This window comes from Drosophila ananassae, chromosome 2R (genome assembly GCF_017639315.1).
Source record: "Drosophila ananassae strain 14024-0371.13 chromosome 2R, ASM1763931v2, whole genome shotgun sequence".
NCBI lineage: Eukaryota > Metazoa > Arthropoda > Insecta > Diptera > Drosophilidae > Drosophila > Drosophila ananassae.
In genome coordinates, this window is record NC_057928.1 from 12,917,360 (window position 1) to 12,931,543 (window position 14,184).

General features: G+C 45.4%; 2 protein-coding genes across 4 annotated transcripts in view; one reads left to right on the plus strand and one right to left on the minus strand.

Moving 5' to 3' along the window:
• The first annotated feature begins 420 nt into the window (after window positions 1-420).
• LOC6506550 (protein scarlet) lies at window positions 421-3,380 on the plus strand. The gene is made up of 7 exons (XM_001957630.4): window positions 421-837; window positions 1,023-1,072; window positions 1,158-1,294; window positions 1,595-2,560; window positions 2,648-2,889; window positions 2,949-3,049; window positions 3,106-3,380. The coding sequence occupies exons 1-7, from the start codon at window positions 503-505 to the stop codon at window positions 3,279-3,281; spliced, it is 2,007 nt and encodes a 668-aa protein (XP_001957666.1). The 5' UTR covers window positions 421-502; the 3' UTR covers window positions 3,282-3,380.
• Window positions 3,381-4,203: 823 nt separating this feature from the next.
• Window positions 4,204-14,184, minus strand: part of LOC6493395 (adenylate cyclase type 5) — a 34,330-nt gene continuing 24,349 nt past the window's right edge. For all 3 annotated transcript variants that reach the window (XM_044714556.1, XM_044714555.1, XM_032453775.2), the window contains 14 exons: window positions 13,261-13,405; window positions 13,109-13,203; window positions 12,885-13,044; window positions 12,390-12,487; window positions 12,044-12,134; window positions 11,864-11,977; window positions 10,588-10,725; window positions 10,152-10,312; window positions 9,569-9,702; window positions 8,519-8,628; window positions 7,457-7,626; window positions 7,171-7,352; window positions 6,912-7,036; window positions 4,204-5,951 (listed from right to left, as the gene is read on the minus strand). In XM_044714556.1, the coding sequence (XP_044570491.1) occupies window positions 4,740-5,951; window positions 6,912-7,036; window positions 7,171-7,352; window positions 7,457-7,626; window positions 8,519-8,628; window positions 9,569-9,702; window positions 10,152-10,312; window positions 10,588-10,725; window positions 11,864-11,977; window positions 12,044-12,134; window positions 12,390-12,487; window positions 12,885-13,044; window positions 13,109-13,203; window positions 13,261-13,405 (2,935 nt within the window). In that variant the 3' untranslated portion in view covers window positions 4,204-4,739. The remainder of the gene's footprint in view (window positions 5,952-6,911; window positions 7,037-7,170; window positions 7,353-7,456; window positions 7,627-8,518; window positions 8,629-9,568; window positions 9,703-10,151; window positions 10,313-10,587; window positions 10,726-11,863; window positions 11,978-12,043; window positions 12,135-12,389; window positions 12,488-12,884; window positions 13,045-13,108; window positions 13,204-13,260; window positions 13,406-14,184) is intronic.

Genomic DNA, 14,184 nt, shown 5'->3' on the forward strand with positions numbered 1-14,184 from the left:
CTTTGCCGCGGCGGTTTTCCCGCTGGCTGCTTGGATGCCTTTGGCGCTGCAGGGCTTCCCGGCGGCTTGGTCGGGAATCTTACTCTCACCCTTCGTCCCCTGACCCTAGCGCTGCCCATGGTAAGTGGTAATTGGAGTCGCTGTCTGAGTCCGCTGCCCGCCAAGCGTTCGGTAAACTGCAAGACGATCGAGTGCTCTCCACCGGGGCCACCCCAAAAACTTGCCTCCGATTCCCACCTCGTTGGGTTACTTGCATAGCTAAGTGGCACAGGAGTCATTGGTCGAATGCACACATGTGGGGGCTTCTCATTTAAGGTCTAATTCGTATATTTCAGCCGTATGTGTGCAATCTTAACTAGTGACTACTGTGGCTGCCTATCTCAGTGTCAGCCTGGCTGTGACAACTTCTCGGCGAAGAGTAGTCGGTTAGTTGGTGCCCAGCAGTGGCACGCTTCGGTTCGGTTCCGTGTATTTCCGTCAGTCCAAAGATAATCCAGAGATAATGTCAGATGCAGATAGCAAGTCGGGAGATGTGGCTGCCCCACAGCCGTTGATGGAGCAGCACGAGCTGCAGCTGCTGCCAGTTGCCGGCACCACCATCGAGGTGCCCAGCCTGGACAGCACCCCTAAGCTTTCGAAGCGAAACAGCTCCGAGCGGAGTCTGCCGCTAAGGAGCTACAGCAAGTGGTCGCCCACGGAGCAGGGCGCTACCCTGGTGTGGCGGGATCTGTGTGTCTACACCAATGTGGGGGGTTCTGGCCGGGGCATGAAGCGGATCATCAACAACTCGACGGGGGCCATTCAACCGGGCACTCTGATGGCTTTAATGGGCTCGAGGTAAGCTGGTAATATAAAGAAATCGATATAGCCATATAGGCACTCGACTGGAAAGTATCTGAAAAAGAACACCAAGATGGCCAAAATCGATGTGTTTTATGGGTGTTAACTATGTCAACTCTCTTCTGTGATTATCCATTGCCCGATAAGCAGAGACCCCACTAAAATAACTTTCATATTCTTAGCGGTTCTGGGAAAACAACACTCATGTCGACACTCGCTTTTCGACAGCCCGGTAAGTTGGATACATCCGAGTAGTTTAAGATAAGATTAGGTTTATCCCCCTTATCTCTCCATTTGCATTGGAATCTACGCTGCAGCCGGGACCGTGGTTCAAGGCGACATTCTGATAAACGGCCGGCGCATCGGACCCTTTATGCACCGTATCAGTGGCTATGTCTACCAGGATGATCTCTTCATTGGATCGCTTACTGTGCTGGAACATCTTAACTTTATGGTGAGCATGACCCCATGACCCATGAAAAATAATGGAGGTTTAGTTTTCGTTCTTGAGCTTGAGCTTGAGATTGCCGATTGAATATGAATTTAAACTTCCAAATTTTTAATTTTTCAAATTAGTAAATGTAATTAGTAACCATAAAAAAAAAATAAGGTATACTTTTAATTGTAAAGATACATGTCTTCATTTTCGGTTTAAATGTATGCTACACTTTTGAAGTTTTGCAGTATTTTCGAGTAAAATCGCATGCGATATGCCAAAAAAATTAGGTTTTTGTTACATGGTTTTTATTTTTAGGCCCATCTCCGCTTGGATCGCCGCGTGTCCAAGGACGAACGTCGCCTCATCATAAACGAACTGTTAGAACGGACAGGACTCCTTTCGGCTGCCCACACCCGTATTGGCAGTGGAGATGACAAAAAGGTCCTGTCCGGAGGAGAACGGAAACGCCTCGCCTTTGCCGTGGAGCTGCTGAACAATCCGGTGATCCTGTTCTGCGACGAGCCGACCACAGGCCTGGACTCTTTCAGTGCCCAGCAGCTGGTGGCCACGCTGTACGAGCTGGCCCAAAAGGGAACCACCATTCTCTGCACCATCCACCAGCCCAGCTCTCAGCTATTTGATAATTTCAACAACGTTATGCTGCTGGCCGACGGACGAGTGGCCTTCACAGGATCCCCCCAGCATGCTCTCAGCTTCTTTGCCAATCATGGATACTACTGCCCGGAGGCCTACAACCCGGCAGATTTCCTTATTGGAGTCCTGGCCACAGATCCTGGCTACGAGCAGGCTTCCCAGCGCTCCGCCCAGCACCTGTGCGACCAGTTTGCGGTTAGTTCCGCGGCCAAACAGCGGGATATGCTGGTGAATCTCGAGATCCACATGGCCCAGTCGGGAAACTTCCCCTTCGACTCGGAGGTGGAGTCCTTCAGGAGCGTGGCCTGGTACAAGCGGTTCCACGTGGTGTGGATGCGCGCATCTCTTACCCTGCTGAGAGACCCCACGATTCAATGGATGCGATTTATCCAAAAGATAGCCATGGCCTTCATCATTGGAGCCTGCTTTGCCGGGACGACAGAACCCTCACAGCTGGGCGTTCAGGCAGTACAGGGAGCACTCTTTATAATGATTTCGGAGAATACCTACCATCCCATGTACTCTGTGCTAAACTTGTTCCCCCAGGGCTTCCCACTGTTTATGAGGGAAACGCGATCTGGACTGTACTCTACCTGGCACTACTATGCGGCAAATATCTTGGCATTGGTGAGTAGTTTTTATTGTAGGAGTAGTATATCGCTGGACAGTCTAAAACCTAAATATGTGTAATTTATATTTCTTTTGAAACTCCAGTTACCAGGAATGATTTTAGAGCCCTTGCTGTTCGTCATAATCTGCTACTGGTTAACTGGTCTGAGATCCACTTTTTATGCCTTTGGAGTCACGGCCATCTGTGTGGTTCTGGTAATGAATGTGGCCACGGCTTGTGGCTGCTTTTTCTCCACTGCCTTTAACTCTGTTCCATTGGCCATGGCCTACTTGGTACCCCTGGACTATATATTCATGATTACTTCAGGAATCTTCATACAAGTGAAGTAAGCAATGTCCACGAAGCATTATAGAGCTATCAATTACAAGACTATGTCTCTTACAGCTCCTTACCTGTAGCCTTTTGGTGGACGCAGTTCCTCTCCTGGATGTTGTACGCCAATGAAGCCATGACCATTGCCCAGTGGTCCGGAGTACAGAATATCAGTGAGTTAAAATACATAATAAAATGAAAATTATAGAAATAACACTTGTTTTTTCAGCTTGCTTCCAGGAGAGCGCTGACTTGCCGTGTTTCCACACCGGCCAGGATGTCCTGGACAAGTACAGCTTCAACGAGAGCAATATCTACCGGAACATCCTGGCCATGGTGGGCCTCTACTTCGGCTTCCATCTGCTGGGATACTATTGCCTGTGGCGACGGGCCCGAAAGCTGTAAGGCCAGCTGTGTATATAGAAGAATTTGACGGAGCTATGTTTTCGATACACAATAATACAATTTGTAGAGTTTCCAAATAAATTGCGCCCTTTATTAACACGTTGCTTGACTTTGCACAATGAAACATTTACACTTAGGGGGATTTGGCTCTAGGTTATTGGTTGGTTGGATAATCAACTTCAAAACGGAACACCAAAGCTACTCAACATCGATTCCAATACATGCATACACTTACGATTAAATAAACTATATATAGGATACTGAACGCTCAGTTAAATGAAATAGTTCGTAGCTAGGCGAAGTCAAAAGTGGCCGAGAGGCGTTCGTAAATATGCGAGTTAAAACTAAGTAACAAAAGGTTATTAAATAATTTATGCATGTTACATTTTCTTCATAGAAATCACAGCGAGAATTTTGTTTGTTTTCCATTGGTTGTTTACGCATAATATATATATATGTATATATTTTTAGTGTATATACTGCATCAATATTAATAATACAATTATGTTTAGTGATGATGCTTTCAGCAACATTGAGACATACAGACATTGAAACACATTAACGTTACACATAAACGATACTGAGTTTAACTTTAAACACTATTCGTATTAAATACTCTTTCATTTTGACTTAGATATATATATTCTTTAGCAACAATTAAGTATAGGTCCTTGCTGCCCTTTGTGTTCAACAGACTTCAATTGACAGAGTTGTGGTTTGGGTGATGAGTGGCCCAAACGTGGATATTTCTTACAGATATGGTAATCGTTGGAATAGAGTTCCACTTGGTTTCCTTTGAAAGCTGTCAGTGGTGCAGGAGGAATGCGAGCCACTTCCTTTTTGAAGAAAAATTTAAATGGCATGCCCCAACAATGTTTTCAATTAATTTAACAATTAAATGGCTCCTTTTGCACTCCCCCCATTTCGTAGTCCTCATTTAAATTCGATTTATTTGCACACTTATCCCCTAGTGGCGCCGCCCCAACGATTTCGGCTGGCCGCCATACAATCTACGTACACAGATAGGAACCTTACACACCTACACTCCTTTCGAAGGACCTCCGCTCCCCAGATTTCACCTTACAACCTATCGAATGGCTAACAACTCTAACATCTAGTGCCCAATGCCCTTTCTCTTTGGTACCCTGTTGAAGTGCAAGTGCAAGACTTTGCTTTCGTACTATAGTTTTCTCTCGGTGTGATATGGAAATTGTTTCTTGTGCCTTGAAACGCTTACTGAGGAACACACGTAAAGCTACGAGATAAATGCGAGATCATACAAGGGGAAGGGGATATACTGGCAAGCCCAATCCGTCTACAAGCTACATCCTAATCCTATCCATTACTCCTCTATCCATTACACTCTATTCATTATCCTTACTGTTGTCTCTAATCCTTGACTAGCTGCCTCCTGTTCTCTGCCTTTTGTACATATTTACACAGTTGCCTGCCGATCCCTTACGTGCTTACGTCCTGCAGGATTCCGGCCCGCGGACTGCTGCCACCACCCCCCGACCCGTTGGTGCTGATGAGTATCATGCTCCGGCTGTTGGGCAGGACATACATATCGGTGGTCATCTGGCCGCCAATCGGGCTCATCGATTGCGAGGTTTTGATCGGGCTCCTATTAGGCTCCAAGGTGGCCGTCCGTGGCTGCCAGTCCTGGGAGGAGTTCTCCGTGGAGGACTGACCCGGCACGGAGCTCTCCAGGGTGCCGGGCGCCGTCTGGGTGGAGCTCTGGCTCTCGTTGGACAGCAGTCGTGCGGTGGTGCACGTGGTGGAGGAGGTGGTGATGTAACTGGCCGCCATGGCGGTCACCGAGCGCCGCTTTTTCTGCTGCGAAGTGGAGGAGCCGCCCGACCCCGAGGCGGGACAGGGAACTGCCGTAGTGGTCACCGTTTCCGTCACGTTGAAGCTCACGATGGTGTCTCTTTTCCTGAGGGTCGTCGTCGTGGAACTGCTCGTCTCGCCACGGAGGTTCTGTTGCTGCTTGTTGCTCAAGTCGGAGAGGCTTATGTTGTTCTTCAGCAGGATCTCCAAGTTTTCTATGGAGTCCTTCAGGCCAGTCTTCTCGTCCCTGGCTATCTCATCCTTGAGCTCGGCCACGAGCGTTCTGGGTGGTGCTGTGGGAGTGGCCACCGCGGAATTGTCATTAGTGGTAGATGGATTGGCATTCGTGCTTGGATTGGGATTCGTATTGGGGCTGGCCCCTCGCAGGATTGCCGGCAAAGCTCCGATGGTGACCACGCTGGAGCTGTTCGAAATACTGGGAGTGATGCCCGTGGAGCTGCTCACGTTGGTGCCGAAAGACGAGGATATGTTGTGCTGTCGGCAAAGGGACTTCCTCCGCTGGGCCGTCAAGTTCTGCATATTCGAGTTGAGATCGATGTCGGGCGAGGGTAGCTGGTCATCATCCTGTTCCTGGGAGTCGGTCTTAATCGGTTCTTGTTGCTTCTCGGACTCTGCTGGAGGCTTCTCCGGTTCCTTGGCCAGGGGCAGCGTCTTTGGCGGCTCAACATCGGGCTTGGGCAAGTCCACCTTTGGCTCGATTGGCTTCTTGCCCTTGAGGAAGTAGGTGATCATGGAGCCCTTGCCTTTGACATTCACACTGCCGCGGCAGGTGAGCTCATAGCCACGTCCTTCGAGTATCTGCTGCGTCTCCTGGGTGACCTGCACAGGTGTGAAGCAAAGGATGCGGGGAGGAAAACAAGCGATAACATAAATTCCACCTGACAAGTTCAATGGCTGCAGCGACAGCAGAAGCTGGCTCAGCTTTTATTTATTCAGCCACCCGCCATCACCTGGTTACATATTTCATGATAACACCCACGACTCCCTCCCACCTGTCCCTTTACACATGCTACACGCTACATCCTGCCATCCTGCCACCACCCCTCGATTCCCACTTAATAATTTATTTCTTTTGCAAATTTTTTTTCCCCATTCGGTTCGTTTTATTGACAGCGTCGACGCTGGGAAAATAAAATCAAATGCGCATTTGTATCTATATCGTATGTGTTGATGGTATGTAAGGGTGTAGGTAACGTAGGGTATCGTTAAAAACTTTTAATATGTTAAAAAATATAAACCTCTTATAATTTTTAGATTAGACCAAGAGTAGACATCTTACCTTACAAAAGATTTAATAAAATATTATCTTACTCCTAAAAAATGTCATATAATAGTTTCTAAATATTTTCAACAGTTCTTAAATAATCTCTATTCTTCCCTTAGTTCTGGTGCTTAGTGCTTAGTTCTAGCATTTTTCCTATAAGTCCTTTAGAAGTCGAGTCACCCTAATGTACAAGTTGCTTCATCCGAATTTGTATTCCTTTCTTTATCTGTGCTTTTCTTGTCGCCTGTCCCCTTTTGGGGGAAATTTCGTTGACACTAAAAACTTTTGCGCTGAAGTGGTCAGAACAGGTTGGCATTGATTAGGTGGGCGTGGCAGTGGCTGTAGCTGTTTCCCTAACCCCTAACGTCTACCCAAATAAAAACTTTGGCAACAAGAAATTCCCGGCTTTTTGTTGCCAAAACTTTTGATAGCGAAAGTGAGGCAGCCGAGCGTCCACCAGAGTACCCACGATTACCCGATGATTAAATCAAGATGGAAAAGCTCATTCAACTCACCTGGATGTGGTCGACCAGACCCGTGGAATCCATTCGGGAGGCCACATTGACGGCATTGCCCCAGATGTCGTACTGCGGCTTGCAGGCTCCAATGACGCCGGCCACCACAGGACCAATATTAATGCCTGTAAATAAAGTGTTGCAAGGATAACAAGCAATGGCTTATTTTAAAAGGGCATACAGATAGTCTAACAGGGCGTATGAGTTATATTTTTTGAATAATATTACTTATTAGCCAAGTATAAGTATTAGCCCTCACCTATTCGCATCCTGAAGTTGTTAAAGGAATGCATGTTGACCTCCTCGATCTTGTCAAAGAGCTGCAGGGCATAGTCGGCCATCGCGGTCACATGGTTGAAGTTCACTCGGTCACAGGTGTTTGCCGTCAGTCCGGATGCCGCCATGTAAGTGGCTCCCGTGCTCTTTATTTTCTCAATGCAGCTGTTGCGAAGCGGAAATGGGCCAAGCCCCAAAATGGTTAAAAGTTGTTTGGTATCAACAGGAAACCGGGTAGCGGCAGTGGCAGTGGCAGAGGCCAAACTCACCGGAAGCGCTCCTCGCTGAGCAGCTCGTCGAAGTCGGCTATAATCTCGTTGAGCAGTCGCAGGCACTCGACACCCTCGTTGTTGCCCTCCAGCTCCACGTAGAACTCGGAGAAGTTGGGAATGCTGGCGAACAGGATGCACACCGAATCGCATTGTTCGTGGTAGAGGTCCTGCAACAAAGTCAAACGTCAAATTAAATTAGATCCCGACGGTGCTGCTATGGAAATGGTTGCATCTATTTACTGATGTGAGTTTTCAGAGTTTAAAACTCTTTCTGGTTTTTGTGGCAAAATTCAAGCAAACTTTTGGCTAACAGTTGAGATTTTTATTTAAATTTTACGAGTTTTTAATTAGGTGGTTTGGTTATTTTTAAACTTTGAGACAAGTTTACATTAGGTATTATAATTTCCTAAACACTCAAATACAAGAATCACCAAATCAATCTCAACAATGATTTGAAATCACCCATTTTCCAAGTGAAATAGCTGTTTGAGAGGCTCAAGTTGAGGCTTATTGGCTTTTGTTGCCCCACCAGAGTCCCGTGTCCTTGTTGGCTATCTAAGCTATCAAATGTGGTTGCTGAGCTTGTTGAATTTGCATTTAATGGCAAAGGCAGTTGCCAGGCAGTTCTCCTCACCGCCTCAACGCCCCAAAACATGCCCCGAAAACCCCGAAAACCCCGAAACCACTGATTTTCCACCTTGTGGCGTGTGCAGCGAAACGTTTTCAGGCCGCATGCACGTGGTCATGGCTCCATTGCCATTTCAGCATCCTTCTCCAGTGCCCGAGCTCACCTTACACATTTTCTGCTCACCTGCATTTGGCGCAGATTTCACAGCCACAAAGTTTTTTAATATGCTGAACAGTATACAGGTAAGTGTAATGAATCTAAGGTATATGACACTATATGACTTTAATTTTTTACAAACTAATATTAAGTTATTCCAATGCTGGTTTTAGTTGCTGATTTTAAATTATTCTCTATATAAATTACACAATTATAACCACCACTTTTGAATATATATATACTTGTTTTCAGTGTAAAATAACTCATATACTCACGTCAAGGTGCTTCTCGCGGCTCAAAAAGTGCTCGGCTACGTGAACGGGCAGAATGTTTTCGAGCAGTTTACGGTTATAAGCCTGCAGATGCTCCATGTCCTCCTTTTCCTCTGCGAAAATGGGAAAAACAATCGGAAACCACCATGAGAAAAAACAAGAGCGTGAAATTGAAATATCAGTTTATCAGTTTACCGAAGCGTAAGGGGAGACCCACACACACACACACACACAAAAAATGAAGCGCCGAAAAGCGAGCAACAGATAATGGAATGCGGGGAGAGAGTGTTACGAGCGAATGTATGGCAGTGTCTGTGAGTTGGGGAGTGCAACTCTGCACTAATACTAATGAAGTGGCTTACATGCTGAAACTTTTCTGACGTACCCCCGACCGCCGTCTCATTTCAAATCAGTGCCACACTGTTTCAAACAGAAAAGAGAGAGACGTCATGTGCCAAGCGGGGTTTCAAAGCTTTGCAACTCGTAACTGCTAATAAGCTTCATAATTTTAAAGGGCTTCCATTTTGCTGAAGGCGTACTGCAGCTGGCGTTTCTTTATCCCCGGGAATACCTATACGTATTACGTACTATAGACTTTGAAGTCAAAAGCAGCGGTTCTTAAATATCAAGAATTAGAGAGAAACTACTATTAACTCAATAGCTTAACTCCCTGATGCATAATTTGTAATCAATTCAGAAACGGATTTCCATTAAACACCTAAACTTTCTACAAACGCCTGGCCATGAATTTTTAATCAATTCCCACTTAGGCATTCAAAACTATCAAGTTGGCCAACTAGGCAAGTTTGGTTCTTGCCAAAAGCCATATTAATTAGAAAAGGGAATGACTTAAAGTGTCTAAATTAGTTCTCAACTATTTGCTTAAGTGCTTCGGCATTCCCTTTGACCAGTTTAAAGTTTTTCAAATGTTTTTCAAAGTTGGCTGCAACTTTCTCCGGCTTTCCATTTCCACACTTTGTTCACTCAATTTCCCTGTCACACTTTTGGCCAATTGCCACGAAAAAGAAAGCTAAAAAAAGCGATTAAACTCACCAGTGGCTTGCAGCTTCCATATGAAGTCCAGGCGATAAGTGGCCTCAGTCTGGTGGCTATGGAAAATCAGGGCCAGCATGAAGGCAAACAGGAAGATCGAATCAATTATGTAGCGCAGCAGGGCCTCTTCGTTCCTATTCCATTAACGGTGGTGGTCGTGGCATCCGCAGTGGCCGTAAAAAAGGTGCAACCCGAAATGGTGACAATGACGAAGTTATTCCAGTCCATTAAAGGGTAATGCAGCGGCAAGGACGCAGGACACAGGAAACAGAAATGAACAAGAGAGAGTATAGCAGCAGTTGATAAATGAAGCCAAAGGCTGACGCTGCTTCCAGTTGGATTCAGAGTTGGTGCTAAATACAATTTTAATGCAGTTTGCGGCTGCCGTAAATGCATTTCAGCTGGTGCCGACTTAGCAGTAGCCCCTTAACCTTCCCAGCACCCAGCACCCACCCTTCACCCTCTGAACCAAACTGAAATTGCATTACGCCATAATTCGTTTTCATTCAGAGATAGCGCAGCTGCTTTGCTGAATGTCGGTCTGTTGGGATGCGGCATACAGCATGCGGCACGCCTTACTTACGCCAACTCATGGCTTATTTCCTTGCTGCGTGCATACAAATAGCAGGAGCAGGCCATGTAGCTGCCGGAGGCCAGCAGGAGCAGCAGCAGCTTTAGCAGAATCCGCAGGACTTGGTAGGTGGCACAGCTCATCATCGAGAGCAGTGTCAGCAGTAGGAATGTCTGTGGGAAGATGTGGAAACTATTGAGAAATTACTGTCTCAGAGCCAACCCGCTCAGGGGAACCCACTGGGGGGAAAATTTAAATTCTATGCCAGAGCTACTATCTCATTAGTTCTCAAATATTATTAGTTCGGTAGAGAAACTCATACATCTATTTCATTTCAATGATTTTAGCTTCTAGAGATATTTAAGTATGATTTTCCAGGAACTACAGCCTACAGTACTTATGTATTTAATATTATTTATAGATTAGATCTCCCCTTGCTTAAACTTACATTATTGGCCAGATAGAAGTCAGAATCAGTCGTCTCCAGGGCATACATCTCCTGGTTGAAGACACTCGCATTGGCGTTCACATCCAGCCAGAAACGGTGGCTTTGGAGCTGGTCCAGCTGCCGGGAGGATTCCTGGAACTATGGAAGAGAATGGGGAGCATTGCTAATTAGCTGTCGGGCCATGAAATTCGCATTAGACAAGTTTAACGATCTGCGGGCAGATTTTAACGAGCGCCACAGCCACCAACAGGTCTCCGGATTGGCCATTAAGTGCTCTGTCCCCCCCAAAATGAATACGAATGCCTCTTAAAGTGCCATTAAACGCAGCTCCCGAAAAATGTGACAGCGAAATGTCAAAGAACTTGAGGCTCGAGACTGGGTTCAGACAAAAAGCCAGGGGGCATGCGGCAGGCGACATGGGGCAGGTAACAAGTTGCCCATAAAGACAGTGGGTCGCTTTCACTTCATCATGCATGTTGTTCTTGTTGTTCCTGCTATCCTTGATGTCCTTATTGTTGCTGTTGTTTTCCTTGGCCAATGCCGAACTTTAATGGAAAAACTTTTGTTTTGACGCGCCCCAAACGGCAACGCAACAAGCGCGCCCCCGATTTTATTTGGACTACAAAACGTAAATTTTATTTTTATTCCTTTTAAGAGGATGCCAAGTCCCCTCTTAGCCACCTCCCCCCTTCGAGTTTCTAGTCACAAAGTTTTCCCCAGTGCCCAAGCAAATGCACAGCCGCCAATGAAGGCTAAAAACACAAAAAAGTCGGCCGAAAGTTGCCTCAAAACAAAAGCCGGATAACTTTAATGAAGAGCAGCCCTAAAGGTAACTGACTTTTGAGTATCGTGTTACATATATTCTGAATATATTTTAAAAGTCTGGTTCTCTATTTGTAGCTCATACGACGTGTATGTCCCATCAAAGTCAGAACCAGCTTTTCTATAAAAAAGGATGCTGATGTCTGACTGACAAATGCGAAAATATTTGTCAAATAAAAAGTAATAATTGAATCAAAGCACCACCAATTTTTTAGGCCATTTGCCGTGTGTCCTTTAAATAATGTAATGAATTGTAAAAAGCACTTTTATATTTGTTTATGAAATGGCTATAAAAACACTCATTCAAAAAATGATTCGCCATCAAAGTGTAGATTTTTTCATAAAAAATATTCGATTGAACAGTCATTTAAATATTTATGACTCTTAATAAAATTGCAGAAATTAATAGCAACCGATTATGTGATTACAGCGCTCCTTTTTTTTTTGTACTTACCATGGCCAGCAGGGTGGTAAGGACAATCAGGGACACGCTGGCGAAGGCAAAAAACTGTGATATCCTGCGATCGCTATGAATGCGCAATGAGAACCTCTTGACGTCCGATGGCAGCTGAAAAGTTTTGGCATTCCGTCGAATGAAAAATGCAAAATGTCGCCGCTCTTTTTGTGTGCTCACCTGAAAGTTGATTTTATGACATGCCACCAGGAATACCAGAAACACAAGCAGCACCAGGGCTCCAATGGACAGGGCCAGAGTCAGCATGGAGCTGGAATGGCAGAGGGAGTAGGTTGGTTGGTTGGTTGGTTGGAAATTTAAATAGAGCAGCATTTCGGCATTCGGTTTGCGGAGTTTTGGGGTTTTGGCATGTGCCTGGGATGCAAAGAGTCAAGGCCCAAAGGGCATTGTATCGCCCTGGTTGGACGCCCATTTGGTAAACAGTGGCAAACACTTCCAGCTCATCCATTCCCACTCTCATTTCTGCATACGATATGGTGGAATATTCCCAGTTCACCCCACTCACCTCTGGAAGACCACCAGTCGCATTATACTCGTTCCGAGCAGGACCAGCAGACTGCAGTAGAAATAAACACACAACATGCGATCCGGTTCGCTGGCGTACTGAAAAACAAAGCGGTTAAGGAATAATTTAAGAAAAATAAGAAATTCACACTGGGTTGGGGCCAACGATAGAACAAAGTTGTGGCGTCAAAAAGTTTACCGGAGGGAAACATAAACAACGATAATATTCAACTGCAACAACTGTTTTGCTGCAATTTCATTACGTTTTTGTAAGAAAATTCCAAAACAACACTGCGTATGAGTAACCTCATAACATGGAGTGATATTACTCATACGCATAGTTGGCTTCTGCAAAGAATACATACTAATAGCTTTTAGCTTCGAAAACTTTTAATTTTTAACTTATTTATATCTTAAATTTAATTTTTAACTTGATGAACAACAAGAGTATGAGTAACAATTTAAAATGGTGTTATATTACACATAGTGTTCTTACCTTTCTTTCCAGGACATTATCTTTGAAACAAAGTAGCAAGGACTGACAGTGCTCAGCCCTCAAGTGATCAATACTGCGAGCATCAATGGCACGCATAAGATACTCATTAACCTCGTCCTCTGGGTCCTTGGTGCTATCAGAGCTGTCGCCAAAACCAAATCTATAAAAAAGAACTCAATCAAATGCAAAAAAAAGATAGAAAAATATTCAAATCAAAAACCTACTTGGAAGTATGTTTCTGGGCAGTTCCGTGGCCCATCATGCGAAGCTCCTTGGATATGTTCCCATTCACCTGCAGGCGATTCCGGGACTTCTTGTGCTGCAAAAAGCATTAATCAGCAAACTGCCTGAGTTGGATTTAGAAACCTAAACTCACAGGCCTGTAAATGTCACCCGGTACTATCAGATACGTTTCAATTTGATGGTCCTTGAGATAGGAATTACGTTCGTTTCCTTTTCCGGCCTCCACTTCGTAATCGCCATCCAGACACTTTAAAGTCTCCTTGGTGATGTGAACGCGTCTGGAAACGATTGCGAAAATGAAAAAGGGAGTGAAGGACACGTTCTAATGATTATTCTTATCAGCTTAAGGTTTCTCTGCACACGATGGAAAATGCAGTTAACAGCAGTCCCGCCCACATTGGTTGCATCCCCCATATGCTGCCTGGCCCTGCCCCTAAATAGTTTTTAATGTTGTTCCGGGGAGAAGAATCTCGCTGAGTCGGCAGCTGATGCTTCTGGCTTCTTGAATCCTTGGCACTCCAGGACTTGGCCACGTGCCGCTGCAAGTTGCTGTTGTTGATTCTATTGATAATTACACGACGCTTTGTTATGGATTACTGCAGCTCACATTCTCCTTGAAGCCACTTCCGCCGGCTCCCCGACACTTCCACATGGCATGGTCTTGAACATGCAGCTAACGAACTTTTTACATGCCACAGTGGCAACTCAACTCTCAGCAGAAATTGCAGCTTATCAGGCATCCAGAGGGCCGGGGCCAGCTCGAGCCATAGCCACCATGGCTATAGCCACCCACGGCAGCTATTTGCTTTTAATTTCGCCCGGGACAGGCTAACAAACGAGCTGCCGTCGCCGGGCTGACCCAAATAGACTCAACAGTTACTTAAACTTCCACCCGAAGTAGCAGCTTGAATATTCAAAAAAACTAGATGGAAAGCTCAAACAGAACGAAAGTGGAGAAAGCGGAGAAAGCTGGAGAGAGGAATAGAAGTCATGGCACCCTACAATATGAGAACTATTTCTTAGTATCGGGTAATAATAGTAAGTAGATAATACTTGT

Coding starts and splice junctions, on each gene's coding strand:
- LOC6506550 (XM_001957630.4), top strand. CDS start 503: ATGTCAGATGCAGATAGCAAGTCGGGAGATGTGGCTGCCCCACAGCCG. Junction 1,073..1,157: donor ACTCGCTTTTCGACAGCCCG/GTAAGTTGGATA, acceptor TCTACGCTGCAG/CCGGGACCGTGGTTCAAGGC. Junction 2,890..2,948: donor GGAATCTTCATACAAGTGAA/GTAAGCAATGTC, acceptor TGTCTCTTACAG/CTCCTTACCTGTAGCCTTTT.